Raw genomic sequence first — 20,460 nt, forward strand, 5'->3', positions numbered from 1 at the left:
AAAGAGAATTTGTGCTACTGTTTGAGATGATTTCTATTCTTTAAAGACCTACAAGTGTAGCCCTACAAATACAATAGTATGCACATGTATATCCTAGTTAATTCTTATTCAGAACATAGCAGCAAAATGGACATATGAGAAAGTGCTATAGTTTGGATGTTTGTCCTTAATCCTTATGTTGAAATTTAATCCCAATGTTGGAGGTGGGGCCTAATGAAAGATATCTGGGTCATGGGGGTAGATTCCTCATGAATAGATTAATGTCCTGAGGGGGGGCTGTGAATGACTTCTAACTCTATTAGTTTCCTTGAGAGCTGGTTGTTAAAAAGAAATCTGGAACTTCCCCCTCTCTGTCTTGCTTCCTCTCTCATCATGTGATCTCTGCACATACCAGCTCCCCTTTGCCTTTTGCCATGAGTGAAAGCAGCATGAAGCCCTCACCACATGCAGAGACCATATCATGCTTCCTGTACAGTCTCCAAAACTGAGAACCAAATAAATCTCTTTTCTTTATACATTACCTAATCTCAGGTGTTCCTTTATGGCAACACAAAACGGACTGAAAAGAATAGAGAAAAAAAGAAAGAAATAGATGCATGATTTCCCAGTGGTTCAGCTACCATGGGATTGGAGAGTTGTTCTGGGTGAGTAAAATGATTACTTCTTGCAGTCAGAAAACAAGGTACCAAGATATGTGAAACTAGAGGACCCAAGTAACATGGTCTCTAAGTTAATATCTAAGATTAATGTATATACCATGTCAATGGGTAGAGTGGGTAATTCAGATGAAGTCTGTTAATGGAATTTTTTTTTTTTTTTTTTTTTTGGAGACGGAGTCTTGCTCTGTCGCCCAGGCTGGAGTGCAGTGGCCGGATCTCAGCTCACTGCAAGCTCCGCCTCCCGGGTTTACGCCATTCTCCTGCCTCAGCCTCCTGAGTAGCTGCGACTACAGGCGCCCGCCACCTCGCCCGGCTAATTTTTTTTTTTTTTTTTTTTTTTTAGTAGAGACGGGGTTTCACCGTGTTAGCCAGGATGGTCTTGATCTTCTGACCTCGTGATCCGCCCATCTCGGCCTCCCAAAGTGCTGGGATTACAGGCTTGAGCCACTGCACCCGGCCCTGGAATATTTTTTAAAATTACAGAATTATGGAAAACTTTGAGGCTTACCTTCTTAATTCATGACAGTCAGGATATAATAAAAATATTTTAAAACAACACAGCAGAATGTATAATAAAGCAGAGAATATATGCACACACAGATTAATGTTATCAAATGGCATATATGTATACATGTGGCAATGAGTATAATTTAGACTTTATTATTTATAACTATCACATAACATTAATTTCATTTTGTTGATCATTTGAGTTTGATATTTTGGGTGTTGGGAGGCTTTTTGCATGTGAATTTTCATGATTTGTAAAAAGGAATTTTGAGTTGATTATTGTCTAATTGTATAATTAGTCTAATTAGACTAATTATAACTAATTATGTAATTGATGTAAACATGTTCAATCTTGTAATTAGATGGTATAATTACAATACACAAGATGATGTCATGAACATCTTTACAAAAGTCCTAGACAAATGGAAAGTGAATTTTCAATTTGTAAGATTTAAGTAATTGTTTAATATTTCTTAAACAATTACAAAATTATCTGCAATACATATATTTAACTTTTGACATTATTTTTTAACAAAAGAAATAAAAAGAAGACATACAATGTATATTAGTTAGTGGCCCTTACCAATGCTGACATTGCTCTAGTGAAGGAATACACACAGCCTCAAGCAGTATTTCCATATTACTTATAAAATAAAGCAGAACTTTAAAAAACTTATATTCATTCATTTGGTACTTAGATATCAGCAAAAACTAAAGCCTGTCAAGTTAGATTCATTTTATGAAGCTCTAATGACTAATTTATTACAAACTTATAAATAGAAAATTATATATGCTAGCCTATGTCTTTTTGTAGTAAGTGAGTGGAAGTACAAAAAACATAATTATTCCTCCTACAAGTATTGCATTATGTGCTTATGAATTCATATCAGCTTTAGGAACACAGACCAATTCTTTTCTGGAAACACTGTCTATAAAAAGGTATAAACAAGATTTTTGTCACTTAACAGAATTTAGGAATAAATATTCAATTCAAATTACTATAGTTATTAGCATATTATTAATTGGCATACAAAATAAATATATATCATTATCTTAGAAATTCTGCTTTATTAAAAAGAAGACATTATTAAATAACATTATTATTGAAAATATATCTTGAAAAGAAGTTTCATTTTCTAACATTAAAACTTCAGCAGACATATGATCTATTATCTGAACCCTTCCACCATATATTCCCAATATGCCTTCCCAGCTTCACAGTTCCCTGTCCTCCACACATACTAATTATTGTTCTAACTAACGAGAGACACGGATATTCTTTGGAGACATTGTCTTTCTTCTGCATTTCTTGCAGGTGCTAATGTCTCCACCTTGAATGCTCCCTCCATAGCAGTGTTGTGTACCTCTATTTTGACAATGATTTTTATTTTATATCATAATTATTGATCACCTTAAGTTTTCCTTTATATATCAACAAACATCAGAGGAGGAGCCTTGCCTAGTACCTCTGTATCTCTGGCAAAGGTATGCCCATATTTTGAATATAGTAGATCTTAGTTATTTTAACTGAATATTATTTACGTCATGAAGCCACAAAAGCCAATGGCTATCAACCTAAGGAGATAAATTTAAAAATTAAAATATTGAAGTGCCCCAATATGAACAATGCTAACATAAAAGTTCTTTTCATTATAAAGTACACATGGCAGTATGGGAAACAGTAGTTCAAGAAATCAATAACATCTAAGAAATATATATGTATATGTTTGTGTAAAGTTATATGTACATATATATACACACACATATGTTTTGTCTCTCCCTACATATATGTATGTGTACATATATATATATATAGAGAGAGAGAGAGAGAGAGAGAGAGAGATAAAAACATTAGCGGCCGGGCGCGGTGGCTCAAGCCTGTAATCCTAGCACTTTGGGAGGCCGAGACGGGCGGATCACGAGGTCAGGAGATCGAGACCATCCTGGCGAACACGGTGAAACCCCGTCTCTACTAAAAAAAATACAAAAAACTAGCCGGGCGAGGTGGTGGGCGCCTGTAGTCCCAGCTACTCGGGAGGCTGAGGCAGGAGAATGGCGTAAACCCCGGAGGCGGAGCTTGCAGTGAGCTGAGATCCGGCCACTGCACTCCAGCCTGGGCGGCAGAGCGAGACTCCGTCTCAAAAAAAAAAATAAATAAATAAATAAAAATAAATAAATAAATAAATAAATAAATACATTAGCACAATAAGCAAAAAACAAAGTAAACAGGGAAAGAGTAACCCAATATGGAGGTATAAAAAAGGAAGGAATGAGACATCATATCTGCTTTTCAGAGACGGCTACTCTGAGATGATGAGTCTTCAGTGTTAAGGAGGCCTCTGCCATGATATCTAACTAAAGAATACCTAGAAATAAATTTAACCAAGGAGGGGAAAGATTGATACAACGCAAACCATCAAACATTGATGAGAAAAATTGAACAGGATACAATTAAATTGGAAGATATCACAGGTTAACGGATTGGAAGAATTAACATTGTTAAAATGTCTGTACTATCCAAAGTGACCCACAGATTCAATCCAATCCTGTTAAAATACCAATGAAATTCTTCACAGATACAGGAAAACACAATCCAAAATGCATATGAAACCACAAAAAATCCCAAACAGCCAAAGCAATTTTGAGCAAAAACAACAAAGTTGGCATCATATTATCTGACTTCAAAATATTCTACAATACTATAGTATCAAAAACAGCATAGTACTGACATAAAAATAGACATATAGGCCAATGGAATGGAATAGACAGCACATAACCAAATCAACACACTTAATAGCCAATGAATTTTCAACAAAAGTGCCAAAATCTCACATTAGGGAAAGAACAATGTGTCTTCAGTAGATAGCGCTGGGAAGCTTGAATATTCACATGCAGAAAGGTAAAGCTACACTTCTATTTCTCCTCATGTACAAACAACAAATCAAAATGAATTCAACACTTAAATGTAAGACCTGAGATAACACAACTACTAGAAGAAAACATAGGGGAAATGCTTCATGACATTGGTCTGGGGACAGGCAACTGAAACAGAATAGAAAAATAGAATTATATTGAACTAAAAAGCTTGGGCATATGAATGGAAACGATCAACACAGTGAAGAAACAACCTACAGAATGGGAGAAAATATTTGCAAACTATGCATTCAAATTGATAAGAGGTTAATATCTAGAAAATACACAGAACTTAACTCAATAGCAAAAAAAAAAAATCTTATTTTAAAATGGGCAAAAGATGTAAATAGACATTACTCAAAAGAATACATACAAATGACCAACAGCTATGTGAAAAAATGCTCAAAATCCCTAATTATTAAGGACATGCAAAACAAAACCACAGTGAGCTATCACCTCCCTCCCATTCGAATGGCTATTATCAAAAAGACAAAAAATAACAAATTCTGGTGTGGATGCAAAGAAAGAGGAACACTTATACACTGTTGGTGGGAATGCAAATTAGTACAGCCATTATGGAAAACAGTATAGGGGTTCCTCAAAAAATTAAAAATAGAGCTATAATATGATCCAGCAATCCTACTGTTGTATAGATCCAAAAGAAATTAAAACAGTGTGTTGAGGAGATACTTGCACTTCCATACTTATTACAGGACTATTCACAATAGACAAAATATGTAATAAACCTAAGTGTTCATCAACAGATGAATGGATAAAAAAATGTGGAATATGTACATAATGGAATACTATTCAGCTATGAAATAATGAATGCAGCTATAAAATAATGAATATTTTACCTAATATAATGTCCTCCAGATCCATCCACATTGCTACAAATGATGGGTCTGTCCCAGAGCCAGCAACATGGATGGATCTGAAGGACATTATGTTAAGTAAAATAATCAAGGTACAGAAAGACAAATACTATATTATCTACTCATGTGTGGAATCTAAAGAAGTTGACCTCATAGAATTAGAGAGTACAATAATCGTCAGCAGTGGCTAGAGAAAGGGAGGTAGAAGGGAGAATAGAAAGACATCGGTCAATAGGTGCAAAGTTACACTTTGGAGGAACAGATTCTAGTGTTCCATTGCAGAATAAGTTGACCATTTAACAATATTGTATTGTATGTTTCAATACAGCTAGAAGAGAATATTTTCATCATTATCATCATGAAGAAATGATAAATGTATCAGGTAATGGATATGCTAAATACCCTGATTTGATTATGATACAATGTGTAGACATGTATCAAAACATCACACCATACCAGATACATATGGATAGTTATAATGTATCAATTTTTTAAAAGTTTGTGCTTGTATAGTAAATTTAAAATAAATCCTTAAATATTTTGATAGTATGAAAGATTTTCCAAAATCTGGCCAAGGCCCATGTGTTCACTTCCAAGTGATTGGACCCATTTGCAGGTTAGAAATAGCCATATAGCTAGGCACGGTGGCTCACACCTGTCATCCCAGTACATTGCAAGGCCAAGGGAGGTGGATTGCTTGAGGTCAGGAGTTTGAGATCAGTGTAGCCAACATGGTAAACCCCATTTCTACCAAAAATTCAAAAACTAGCCTAGTGTGGTGGCGGGCACCTTTAATCCCAGCTACTCAGGAGGCTGAGGCAAGAGAAATGCTTAAACCAGGAGGCGGAGATTGCAGTAAACAGAGATCATGTCACTGGACTCCAGCCCAGGTGACAGAGCGAGGCTCCATCTCAAAAACAAACAAACAAAAAGAAATAACCATATAGTGAAAAGATGTTTAGAATTACCTCATTTTCTATAAATGTTATCATGTTTGAAAAGATTCTAGAGGAAAACATGTTTTCTAAATCTTAATAATGTGCATATTTTAAAAATAAATTGACAATAGAAAAATATGTAATAGATGATCATTTATCTGGATAATATTTTAAACTAAAAAATCATTTTAGTAACAATTGAAGAATGAATTAAAGCATTGCAGAATGTATGAGGGAAAAATCAGTCCTACCTGTTGGCAGAGAACACTTAGTGTCACAGTGGCCTAAATCAAGAGACAATCAGATTAGAACAGGTCTCGGTACTATGTTATGGTGAACTGACTAGCAATGCATGTGCGATGCTGATTTTCAGAGATTTATATTTTGGCAAGTTAAAACTGTTCTATACCTTTTAAAAAATAAAGAATACATATTTTTATTTACAATCTATTTGCAAAACAGGAATATGTATGACGTGTGCAGATGTTATATAATCACTGCACTATTCCACAGTTAATGTCTAAATATTGGCAATTATATTAATCTGAAAGAGGTCAGGCCTTAGTTTACCATATAAGGAAATATATTCAATGGTGAAAAATGGGATGCTGGGATATTTACAAAGTCGAAATAACCTTATGTTATTAGAGTTTAGATATGAAAGCTGTATTAATCTTTAAAACTGTGGAGTAAAATATTTATAATAATTAAAGATTAATTATACATTTTCCTAGTTAGGGATATATAGATATCTCAAATGTATGTATGTACAATGTGTCAAATTCCTGCCTATCTTGTGATCTATATAATTTCTTTCTTTCTTTCTTTTTTTTTTTTTTTTTTTTTTTTTAACAGACTCTCACTCTGTTGCCAGGCTGGAGCACCATAGTGCGAGATCTCGGCTCACTGCAACCTCTGCCTCCCGGGTTCAGGCGATTTTCCTGCCTCAGCCTCCTGAGTAGCTGGGACTATAGGCACATGCCACCATGCCCAGCTAATTTTTGTATTTTTAGTAGAGATGGGGTTTCACCATGTTGTCCAGGATTATCTCGATCTCTTGACTTCGTCTCAGCCTCAGCCTCCCAAAGCGCTGAGATTACAGGCATGAGCCACCACGCCCAGCCAATTTACATAATTTTAAAAATTATTTTTCATTGTCACAATACTTTTGAACTTTTGTCCACTTTTTTTATTTAAAACTTTTTCCTTGTTAATTTAGGTTTGTGCTTCTTTCTAGTCATCAAAAAACCTTTACAATAACAGCACACAAATATTCCCACAAATTTCAGTATCTTCCTGAAGACTTATTAATTCCTTACTCATCGCGTATTACACAAGAATATTTCGTATTACATTCACTCTATGTAAAATTAATTCAACTTTGATTAAATACATTTTTAATGACTCATTAAATATTTTCATTTTTAGTATAATTAAAGCTCTATTTCTAAACCAAGTCAAAAACGAACATGACTAAAGGAAATTAAAGATATATCTCTCCTAAAACTAAAGCCAAATAAATTTCAAACAGGTTTCTTCACGTCTTTAATAGTTATTCACCATTTGCAAATGGGGAAATCAAAATCTCTCCTTCTGAGAAATACTTTCCACAAAACCCAAATCAGCCAGCAAAATGTATAACTATGTACATTATAGTGAAACATAGGAAAACTTATATATTAAAAAAAAGTTAGGATATATTAAGTTAAAAAATGTTTTCAAGAGTTAACATTTTAAATTTAACCACATAAAAATAAGTTGTCCTTTACATTTAAGTTCTCTAATCTTTAAGCCAAGCACATATTGGTTTTTGAAAGGCCAGAATAGAGAAACTATATTTTCAAATAGCTATGAATTCATGCTGCCTGAATTAGGAAAGTATCCTAGCAGAGTAGGGTGGAAATACTGTACCTTAATTCATACCTGGGTAAAGAATGGTTCATAAATCTCAACTCCTTTATCAGATCCTTGCAGCAAGACCTCCTGGCCACGTCTCCAGCTATACCGAACAGGAGGATTGGAATTGGCAACACACCGGAGGAACACTGTTCTCTCATAGTAAAATTGTTCTTTAGCTTCACCTATACTTTGATGAACAGTTACTACTGGATCATCCAAATCTAGAAGAAATAAAAACAACCAAATGGTAATGTTATGAGATAGATGACTTTTAAAGACTTGTGTATATACAACCCAACCAAAAATGCATATTCCTCATTGACTGTATTACTTATCACTAGGTACTTTTTTTTTACTCAGCTTATTGAATTCATTTGCAAAGACGTTTCCAATGATAAGAAGTAAAGTATATTAGTATCTCTATTTGTTGATATAGTACAAATAATCTTGTATATTTCCAACTCTTTGTCAATAGCCACATAAAACAGAGTTCCATGAGAGAGATAAAAAATTAAAACACTCAAATTCAAGCGCTTAGCCAAAACAATGAACCTCAGTGACCAAAAAAATTAATATCAAGCTGCCTGACTTACTCTTTCTCTTTTTTCTTTTTTTAAAACAGGGTCTTGCTCTGTCAACCAGGCTGAAGCCCAGTGGCACAACTCAGAGCTTACTGCAGCCTCAACCTCCTGAACCCAAGCAATCCCCCTGCTTCAGTCTCCTGAGTAGCTGAGACTACAGGCATGTACCACAATGCCCGGCTAATTTTTTTTTTGTTTTTTTTTTTGGGTACATACAGGGACTGGCTATGTTTTTGGTACAGACAGGGACTGGCTGGTCTTAAACTCCTGGCTTCAAGCGATCCTCCCACCTCAGTCTCCCAAAGTGCTAGATTACAGGCGTGAACTGCTATACTAGATCTCTTTGTCTTAATATACTTCTTTTTCCAATTTTTTATAACTGATATATTAAAAATAATAAAAAAACTTTATAAATTATTAGACTATGTTTTGTACCAAAATATGATCTTGCACAGGACTAAATGTTATCTCAAATTTTATATTCCAGATTATATTTGTTAATTTGAAGAGTGCTAAAAGGCATTATTAAAAGGCACTCCTATTTCTATTACTGGATATTGGAACCAATTATGTCATTTTGCATGTATCGTAAAGAAAGATTGTGCAGCAGAGGCTCAGCATTTTCTGAAAAAGGTTGATTCATACATACCTTGGGCTTTGGGGGTCAAATGATTGTTTCAACTACTTAACTCTACCATTGCAGTGTGAAAGCAGCCAAACACAATAGGTAAATTAATAATGAATGTTGCTGAGTTCCAATGAAGCTTTATTTATAAATACAGACACTCCTCAACCAGCTTTGGCTACTGGGCCATAATTTGCCAACCCTGATATGGCATATTCCAGGTTCTTTTCTTAAGAGAAAAATAAATTTTAAAAGTGTACTTGCATTAATGCAGCAAGTTCTTAGTTCCATGTGCTAGTATAAACTTAGTATATACTTTAAGTATGATACAAAACCTGCTGTGTTCATGGCTTTACCCCTTTGAATTATAACCAAGAAAGGTTACCTAACTTTGGAATCTTCAATTTCCTTGTCAGCAAATCAGAATAATAATGATACCATATTATTTAGGCTGTTGAAGGATTAAATTAGATAGTCCACAAAGCCCTGGACACATAGTTTTAAGTTGGTGCAAAAGTAATTTCAGTTTTTGTCATTACTTTTAATGAATGCTTAATAAAAGTTAGCTGTTACTATTATTAATAATATTATTACTATCATTATTGGAGTCTCATTTAAACTCCTATTGATTCTACGCTGTTTTCTTGTTTTTATTTCACCAATTCATAATGCATTCAACTCTTATTATAAATAAGTAAAATGCTACTTGTCCATTGTCCAGACTATCAAATGCTTCTACATGACAAAGCCTTTTACAAAGGCCTGGAAATAACCTACAGTATTTATGTGGACATAAGAATAGTGAAGTGTGTGAGCATATGCTACCCTGAATATTTAAAAGACATTGGTCCTTAGAAAAGATTCTGTCTGATATGTTAACATAATAAAAAGCCAACCAAAGTAGTGAAGTAATAGCTACCCTAGAGAATCAAAGTAAAGAACAGAATCCAAAATTTCCCCATTCTTTAAAAAGTTTTTTATTTTTTTTTCAAATGTGATCTGCTTGACAGTCCTACTTTGATTTCTAGTTTTGCAACATTCTGAGGGTTTTTTTTTTCTTCCAACATCAGAATATTTTCACAGCTACCTCAAAGGCCTCTAATTTTAGTAGTGTAAATTTACAGAACAACTGCTGCTTTTTGGTAAAGCTTAAAGGAACTTTCCATTTAAATTCACTCTATTAGCTGTGCAGTGATAATATGCTGTCTGGTTTTATTAAGTTGGGATATTTAGGGATACCAGCATCATTATCATAAAATGTTTTGAGATTTTTAAAATCTACCAAATATTTATTAATTTGGTGGTTAGCCTTTCATGTAGATCATACATATTGATTAACTGAATTTAGCCTTAGTGACTTGAAAAAAGATACTCTGATTCAATTGTAAAAAAATTTTTTTCTTGTTCAAAACATAATTTCTTTGGTCACAGGCTCATTTTTAGAAGTTACGGCTGTATATTTTGTAAAAATTAAATTCTGAATTCAGAAAGCTCAGGAACAAAATAGAATTGGATGGTAAACAGTGTAACAATGATGACTTCCAAACAGTTAATAGGGTTGTACTTTCCAACACCCATTTATTGATGTATCCCCAGCTGTTTTCTTGTTAGGTGGTAGTGTCAACAGACTCAGTCAGGAATAGACCAAACCTGTTCTTCCCTGGTCTGGATGACTTGTGGGTCATTGGTCTTCAAGATTCTAATTTTGTGACAATGGCTTATTGTACTGGCTAGGTTATCTGTTGAATTCACTCATGCTTAGAAATTTCTAAGTGTTTTTTACATTTCAGATTTAAAAACAACATGCCAGAAAAATATTTGTGTAAGACAAGTGAAATGGGAGCACAGCTAAAAATATATAATTTTAAGGGAGATTATATATGTATGTTTGTGTGTGCCTACATCTATACATGTGTAGATACACATAATTATATATTATAATATATAATGTAAGTAATTTATACACACATATCACTTAAATCTATTTTAATATATATTCTTTATATTACTAAATATATACTGAATATTTGTATTTGATTTAGGACAGGTTTCTGAGAAAACAGATTCAGAGATGTGTGTGCAGAAATGGTTCTGGTAAGTACCTTATAGATCAACACATGTGAGAGAGTGAAAGAAGTAGGACTGATCAGGGGGAGCATTGAACTACAAAAGGTCTCAGTAGCCTTGCAGAACTTTCTGAGCTACGATAGCCCCTCAAAGCTGCCCTGCCCTGAGGCAAAGGTGCTAAGCCTTTATACACTCACCCCCTCCCCTATCAACAGGTCATTCAATTTGTGTTACTCCTCACTAGGAGACATAACCTTAGGAGGGCCTGCTCTGTTTGGCTTATTTCTAGAGAGGGCAGTTCTAGCTGATAGCAATCATCTGCTAATGCTCTCAGCAGTGGGAGGAATGAGTGCTTCAGTCCTGAGGAAGGGATCTGACTGGTGCATTGCAGTATCCAGGCAGATGTACTTGCTAGGTGTGATAAATCTATCTGGCAAAAGCTACTCCAAGACTCTGGTTAGTCTCTTTCTGGGAAAACTTTCAAAAGGAACTATAGTAGGACTATATCCATCATCTCCTTCTACTATTGCCATTCCATATTCCTCTCACCCTGGGCTAGTACATTTTTTGGTGTAGGTAGCTTACCTTATTGCATTACTAGAATTTTGTCAAATTTGAGCCCTTGATCATCATATCCTTCTCAAACCAAGGTTGATGTAATTGTCTGTTTATGACCAAAATTGAACAAGAGAATACCAAGAAATGACTCATTGCATTAACTGGGTATCAAACATATTGTTCCCTGCCTCACTATGTAACAACAGTCCTACCAACACAGTCTCATATAGGCTGGTCACTCCCACCAGGATAGTGACTCCTCTTATCTGCTGCTTCCTGACACAGAAGCCTAAAGTAGCTGAGCTAACGCCATGGCTTAAAGATTAAGGGGACTCCTGCTATGTCACTTAATAGAAGGTTTTTCCCTTTCTGGGAACTGGGACCTCTAAACTGGCAGAGTCCAGAGTTGCGGGAAGGAAAGCATTCCCCCAGTGGGTCATTGGATGTGATGATAGTGAGGTCACTTCTTGGTTCTTGGACCTGTGTATTCTATAAGGAGAAAAAGCAGCATATAATAATGGTCATTGATTTAGAATTTAACTGCATCCTGAAGGGTAGCACCCACCCCTTACTGGATATTTTCTCTGTAAAATTCAATTGCCCTCTCTACAAGGCCATTCCATCTCTATTAAGTTGGCATTTTTAGTTGATGTAGTATGTGATATGACCAGATAATCCATGGCAATGTGCCCACTCCGGAATCTTGATATCCAGGTCAATTTGGATCCTGTGTATGACATCTCTCAAAGTATCTCAGGAGTCCATTTTCCCTAGTGTATGATTATTCAAGTAAATGGATGTAGGTTTTTTATAGAAAGAACTGAGAGAATAATTACCATATACATTTGCTATGGTGTTTCAGGGTTCTTTCTGGTGATTCAGTTGAAGTCTTCAGTCAACAAGCTCAAAGTCTGAAAATTGCCTCAGGTACAGAAATTGGACAAGGATGGTGGCTTTTTATTAGGCAGCCATATGCAGACTCTTATTCACCTATTTTTAATTTATTTAAACTGAGTAGATTGTGCAATAGTTTGTTGGCTGTCCACTTATTTTCCCCTAGAGATGTTGTGTTCTGTTAACCATCTCCATGCTCTCTGTGATTCTGGAGTCTTAGATATATTTGAACAAGCCATTCATTAAGATAAGTGCACCTGGCTGGGCACAGTGGATCATGCCTATAATCCCAGAACTTTGGGAGGCCCAGGTTGGGTGGATCATTTGAGGTCAGGGGTTCGAGACAAGCCTGGCCAACATGGTGAAACCCATATCTACCAAATACACAAAAAATAGCCAGGCATGGTGGCAGGCACTTGTAGTCCCAGCTAGTCAGGAGGCTGAGGTGGAGAACTGCTTGAACCCGGGAGGTGGAGGTTGCAGTGGGCCAAGATCGCACCACTGCATTCCAACCAGAGTGAGACTCTGCCTCAAAAACAAAAACAAAAAAACAAAAAATAAGTGTGCCTACTTTTCTTGTGACAACTAAGAACTACCTTCTAGCCTCTGTTATTTTGAAAATCTGTCATCTCCACTGTTATGAGAGAGGCCAATTCTATAATAGCATCTACTGCTATCAACATTTGCCTATAGAGAACAGTCCAGTCACCACTGAGCTTCTTAATGATGCTTGTGTCTCAGTCATCAGCACATTCTTACTCCAAGCCTTTACAAAGAAAAAGTGAGCTGATGATATTTCTGGAACTTATATGACATATTCACTTTAGCATTGCCACTTCTCTGAGTCATTTAGTCCTTTTTTCACTGTCTGCACAGCTGTTTGGGCATTTATACTTTATTTAGTGGAGACTATTGTTTTCCCCAAGTTTCCAAGAGCCATCCTAGCAGTGTATGACACTATTTCCTGCTGTCTTTGTCTAAGTGTTAAATCTTGTATCATGGTGGAATGTTCCCATATCAATAATCTGTGTCACTATCCTCACTTGATCCTATTTTCCATCCTCAATGTTATTCAGTCTCTTATTCTCCATACTATCTCATCCAGCAGCCTCAGGATCTAGCTCCATACATACTTCCCTAACTCCCGGCTGGGGTCTACAACCAATTTAAAGCATAATATTTTTCCTCTCTTAGAAGCCCAACAATTCCAGAGTCAAGTAATGTTATCTATTGGCCCTATATGGATCTGGTGGCCAGAATGGAGGTGGAAATGAGATCTTATGGATCTTATTTCCTAAGAAGGGTGTGAGTTACCTCCAAGGGAAGAAGTTTCTGTGTTATCTTCAAGCAAGATGGAAATGACTGCCTCTAATTGGAAGGAATAGGCAAGTTCCGTAGGTCCAGATGGTTTAGGAAAATTTGAAGCTTCAAGGTTATGGAGTCCATAAACCCAGTTGTAACCACCCCTCCGTAAGATTCCCCTTGTTCCCAACCAGCGTTCAGACTCTGGCATAGCTGACAATGCAGGCCTCTTGAAATTCTGCTACACTTTTAAATAAGCCCTAAGCCTTATTATCTGCTGCTATGACCTTTGACTGCAGAAGATAAGAATCTCTTTGTATTTTTCTAAAGAGGTCTTATGCTCACATACCATGGTCAAGTGATGATTAATTACACTTAGCCTTTCATTTTTTTCCCTCCACTGCATAACAGGAACCCAGCAGAAACTAATTGATTCCATTGTCCTTATAATTATTACTTTCCTCTGAATTCCTCAGAAGCCTGAAATAATTGAACTCACAACCTTTCATCAGTACCTATCCTTATCACAGGTGAAGATTTTAACAACTTCCCACTATAGCAATCAAGAGCTATCAGTGGTTGGCCGGGCATGGTGGCTCATGCCTGTAATTCCAGCACTTTGGAAGGCCAAGGCAGGCAGATCATCTGAGGTAGGGAATTAAAAGACCAGCCTGGCCAACATGGTGAATTAGTCTCTTCTAGAAATATAAAAATTAGCCGGACATGGTGGCACACGCCTGTAATCCCAGCTATTCAGAATGCTGAGGCACGAGAATCGCTTGAACCTGGGAGGTAGAGGTTGTAGTGAGCCGAGATCATGCCACTTTACTCCAGCCTGGGTGACAGAGCAAGACTCTGTCTCAAAAAAAAAAAAAAAAAAAAAAAAAAAAAAGAGCTATCAATGGCTACCCTCCAACAGCAATGGGGCCCTCACTACAGCCAGCTAGTTGGCTGGTGAGTGATCCATCTCTAAAGTTCCATTTTAAAGTTATCTTCCTCAGATCACCTAGAATGGGTTCTTTGGAAATATTATTATTTGATGAAGACATGCATTTTGGAAGATGTTGGAGAGTGCCCTCAGAATCAACTCATGTGGTAGTGTTTTAAAAAAAGAAGGATTAGGCAGTGGAATGAGTTCAACTGTGATGCATTACTTCCAAATAGGTCAGATGGAGCTGTTGAGTTGAGAAGGCCTGGAGAGTTTTCCTACAAAAGATATTGATGCTTCACTGCATTAGCACTTCCCATAGTGAGGTGGCTTTTGCCAGCTGAGGACAATTCCATTAGAAGGACTGACTTCAGAGCCAACATCTTCCAATGCTTCCAGGAAGAAAAAGCACCTGCTACATACTTTTATCATAAGAACTTGAAGTTACTATTCATAATTTTCTCTAGCTTTTGAATGTAGTTCAGGTAGCATAAAATCTGTCTCTATATTTATTCAACAGTCAATTTTCATACTCTATGACCCTGATAATATTACATAACCACACTGAACTATTTTCTGTTATTCTTATTTTATTTGTACTTATCTATTCTCTCTAAAATAAATTTAATTTTATAGGCTAAATGTGTTAAATTCAAATATCTAAATATTAAATAATGACAAAATGTAATTTTAAGAGCATATGATTTTTATTATTAAACTGGGGCCAAAATTCTTCATATGTATATAGTAATGTAAATAATTGAATATCTTATTTGATATATGAATATTTATTTTAAATATATTTCGATAACATAATATGGTTTCTTATAAAATATATTTCTATGTGTATAGGACTCATACCTTAGTTATATTTATATTCTTAAAAACCAATATAATGGGCATAAATACTCAATAATAATCTAATACATTAATACAAAGGAAGATTAATCTGTCATGAATATAGTCAATGTCAGTTTTCAGCAAGGAAACTGATATACATCATAATAATAATCTAAGAAAAATTTGTTTTTTCATTTAAATGCAGTAGCTACCCCTTTATAACTAAACTAATTTTCTTGAAACTTTTTTTGGCTGATTAAATGTGCCAAACACTAGTAGATTAAAGTCAATTTAAGAAAATTAATGTAATGTATGCTGTTTTCCTTAACTCTAGAAATAACAATCTCCCAATTGTCTCCAAAAGAATTTGTGGTATGAAAAAATTTGACAAAGGTTTTGATGTAATGGTAAGAGAAATGTTCCAAGACAATCTGAACATTTCCACAGTTTTTCTCTGTATACCTGTAAGAATTATCTTCTTAAGATGGCTGAATAGGAACAGCTCCAGGCTACAGCTCCCAGGGTAAGCGACATAGAAGATGGGTGATTTCTGCATTTCCAATTGAGGTATCAAGTTCATCTCAGTGGGGCGTGTCGGACAGCGGGTGCAGGACAGTGGGTGCAGCCCACCGAGCGAGAGCCAAAGCAGGGCAAGGCATCACCTCACCTAGGAAGCACAAGGGGGAAGGGAATTCCCTTTACTAGCCAAGGGAAACCATGACACACAGCACCTGGAAAATCGGGTCACTCCCACCCTAATACTGCACTTTTCCAAGGGTCTTAGCAAATAGCACACCAGGAGATTATATACTGTGCCTGGCTCAGAGGGTCCCAAGCCCACGAAGCCTCCCTCATTGCCAGCACAGCAGACTGAGATCAAACTGCAAGGCGCCAGTGAGGCTGGGGGAGGGAGACCCGCCATTGAGGCTTGAGTAGGTAAACAAAGTGGCCAGGAAGCTCGAACTGGGTGGAGCCCACTGTAGCTCAAGGAGGCCTGGCTACCTCTGTAGACTCTGCCTCTGGGGACAGGGAATAGCTAAACAAAAGGAAGCAGAAACCTCTGCAGATTTAAGTGTCCCTGTCTGAAAGCTTTGAAGAGAGTAGTTGTTCTCCCAGCAAGGAGTTTGAGATTTGAGAATGGACAGACTACCTCCTCAAGTAGGTCCCTGACCTCCGAGTACCCTAACTGGGAGGCACCCCTCAGCAGACTGACACTTCACACAGCCAGGTACCCCTCTGAGGGGAAGCTTCCAGAGGAACAATCAGGCAGCAACATTTGCTGTTCAGCAATATTTGCTGTTCTGCAGCCTCCACTGCTGATACCTAGGCAAACAGGGTCTGGAGTGGATCTCCAGCAAACTCCAACACACCTGTAGCTGAGGGTCCTGACAGTTAGAAGGAAAACTAACAAACAGAAAGGACATCCACACCAAAACCCCATCTGCACGTCACCATCACCAAAGACCAAAGGTAGATAAAACCACAAAGATGGGGAAAAAACAAAGCAGAAAAGCTGAAAATCCTAACAATCAGAGTGCCTCTCCCCCTGCAAAGGAATGCAGTTCCTCACCAGCAATGGAACAAAGCTGGATGGAGAATGACTTTGACAAGTTGAGAGAAGAAGGCTTCAGACGATCAACCTTCTCTGAGTTAAAGGAGGAAGTTTGAACCCATCGCAAAGAAGCCAAAAACCTTGAAAAAAGATTAGACGAATGGTTAACTAGAATAACCAATGTAGAGAAATCCTTAAATGACCTGATGGAGCTGAAAACCATGGCACGAGAACTACGTGATTAATGAACAAGTTTCAGTGACTGATTTGATCAACTGGAAGAAAGGGTATCAGTGATTGAAGATCAAATGAATGAAATGAAGCGAGAAGAGAAATTTAGAGAAAAAAGAGTAAAAAGAAATGAACAAAGCCTCCAAGAAATATGGGACTATGTGAAGAGACCAAATCTACGTCTGATTGGTGTACCTGAAAATGATGGGGAGAATGGAATCAAGTTGGAAAACACTCTGCAGGATATTATCCAGGAGAACTTCCCAACCTAGCAAGGCAGGCCAACATTCAAATTTAGGAAATACAGACCACGCCACAAAGATAATCCTCAAGAAGAGCAACTCCAAGACACATAATCATCAGATTCAAGAAGTTGAAATGAAGGAAAAAATGTTAAGGTCAGCCAGAGAGAAACGATGAGTTACCCACAAAGGGAAGCCCATCAGACTAACAGTGGATCTCTTGGCAGAAACTCTACAAGCCAGAAGAGAGTGGCGGCCAATATTCAATATTCTAAAAGAAAAGAATTTTCAACCCAGAATTTCATATCCAGCCAAAGTAAGTTTCATAAGTGAAGGAGAAATAAAATCGTTTACAGACAAGCAAATACTGAGAGATTTTGTCACCACCATGCCTGCCCTACAAGAGCTCCTGAAGGAAGCACTAAACATGGAAAGGAACAACCAGTACCAGCCACTGTAAAAACATGCCAAAATGTAAAGACCATCGATGCTAGGAAGAAACTGCATCAACTAATGAGCAAAATAACCAGCTAACATAATAATGACAGGATCAAATTCACACATAAAATTATTAACTGTAAATGTAAATGGACTAAATGCTCCAATTAAAAGACACAGACTGGCAAATTTTATAGAGTCAAAACCCATCAGTGTGCTGTAGTTAGGAGACCCATCTCATATGCAGAGACACACATAGGCTCAAAATAAAGGAATGGAGGAAGATCTACCAAGAAAATGGAAAACAATAAAAGGCAGGGGTTGCAATCCTACTTTCTGATAAAACAGACTTTAAACCAACAAGGATCAAAGGAGACAAAGAAGGTCATTACATAATGGTAAAGGGATCAATTCAACAAGAAGAGCTAACTATCCTAAATATATATGCGCCCAATGCAGGAGCACCCAGATTCATATAGCAAGTCCTTAGAGACTTACAAAGAGACTTAGACTCCCATACAATAATAATGAGAGACTTTAACACTCCACTGTTAACATTAGACAGAACAAGACAGAAAGTTAACAAGGATATCTAGGAATTGAACTCAGCTCTGCACCAAGCAGACCTAATAGACATCTACAGAACTCTCCACCACAGATCAGCAGAATATACATACTTCTCAGCACCACATCATACCTATTCCAAAACTGACCACATAGTTGGAAGTAAAGCACTCCTCAGCAAATGTAAAAGAACAGAAATTATAACAAACTGTCTCTCAGACCACAGTGCAATCAAACTAGAACCAAGGATTCAGAAACTCACTCAAAACCACTCAACTATATGGAAACTGAACAACCTGCTCCTGAATGACTACTGGGTACATAACGAAATGAAGGCAGAAATAAAGATGCTCTTTGAAACCAATGAGAACAAAGATACAACATACCAGAATCTCTGGCACACATTTAAAGCAGTGTGTACAGGGAAATTTATAGTACTAAATGCCCACAAGAGAAAGCAGGAAGGATCTAAAATTGACACCCTAACATCACAATTGAAGGAACTAGAGAAGCAAGAGCAAACACATTCAAAAGCTAGCAGAAGGCAATAAATAACTAAGATCAGAGCAGAACTGAAGGAGATAGAGACACAAAAAAGCCCTTCAAAAATCAATGAATCCAGGAGCTAGTTTTTTGAAAAGATCAACAAAATTGATAGACTACTAGCAAGACTAATAAAGAAGAAAAGAGAAAAGAATTAAATAGATGTAATAAAAAAATGAGAAAGGGGATATCACCACCGACCCCACAGAAATACAAACTGCCATCAGAGAATACTGTAAACACCTCTATGCAAATAAACTAGAAAACCGAGAAGAAACAGATAAATTCCTGGAGACATACATACTCCCAAGACTAAACCCAGAAGATGTTGAATCCCTGAAGAGACCAATAACAGGCTCTGAAACTGAGGCAATAATTAATAGCCTATCAACCAAAAAAAGTCCAGGACCAGACGGATTCACAGTCGAATTCTACCAGAGGTACAAGGAGGAGCTGGTGTCATTCCTTCTGAAACTATTCCAATCAACAGAAAAAGAGGGAATCCTCCCTAACTCATTTTATGAGGCCAACATCATCCTGATACAAAAGCCTGGCAGAGATACAACAAAAAAAGAGAATTTTAGACCAATATCCCTGATGAACATCGACACAAAAATCCTAAATAAAATACTGGCAAACCGAATCCAGCAGCATATCAAAAGCCTATCTGCCATGATCAAGTGGGCTTCATCCCTGGGATTCGAGACTGGTTCAACATACATAAATTAATAAACGTAATCCAGCATGTAAACAGAACCAAAGACAAAAACCACAGGATTAATCTCGATAGATGCAGAAAAGGCCTTTGACAAAATTCAACAGCACTTCATGCTAAAAAACTCTCAATAAATTCGGTATTGATGGAATGTATCACAAAATAATAAGAGCTATTTATGACAAACCCACAGCCAATATCATAGTGAATGGGCAAAAACTGGAAGGATTCCCTTTGAAAACTGGCACAAAACAGGGATGCCCTCTCTCACCACTCCTATTCAACACAGTGTTGGAAGTGCTGGCCAGTGCAATCAGGCAGGAGAAAGAAATAAAAGGTATTCAATTAGGAAAAGAGGAAGTCAAATTGTCCCTGTTTGCAGATGACATGATTGTATATTTAGAAAACCCCCTTGTCTCAGTCCAAAATCTCCTTAAGCTGATAAGCAACTTCAGCAAAGTCTCAGGATACAAAATCAATGTGGAAAAATCACAAGCATTCCTACACACCAAAAACAGATAAACAGAGAGCCAAATCATGAGTGAACTCCCATTCACAATTGCTTCAAAGAGAATAAAATACCTAGGCA

At 36.7% G+C, this 20,460-nt stretch overlaps 1 protein-coding gene across 2 annotated transcripts in view; it reads right to left on the reverse strand.

Annotated features, from left to right (window-relative positions):
* MDGA2 (MAM domain containing glycosylphosphatidylinositol anchor 2) overlaps nt 1-20,460 on the reverse strand; it is an 854,319-nt gene that overhangs the window by 310,780 nt on the left and 523,079 nt on the right. For both annotated transcript variants that reach the window (XM_010375832.2, XM_010375833.2), the window contains exon 4: nt 7,816-8,012. In XM_010375832.2, coding sequence (XP_010374134.1) covers nt 7,816-8,012 — 197 coding nt within the window. The remainder of the gene's footprint in view (nt 1-7,815; nt 8,013-20,460) is intronic.

Source organism: Rhinopithecus roxellana, chromosome 5 (assembly GCF_007565055.1).
Source record: "Rhinopithecus roxellana isolate Shanxi Qingling chromosome 5, ASM756505v1, whole genome shotgun sequence".
Classification (NCBI taxonomy): Eukaryota; Metazoa; Chordata; class Mammalia; order Primates; family Cercopithecidae; genus Rhinopithecus; species Rhinopithecus roxellana.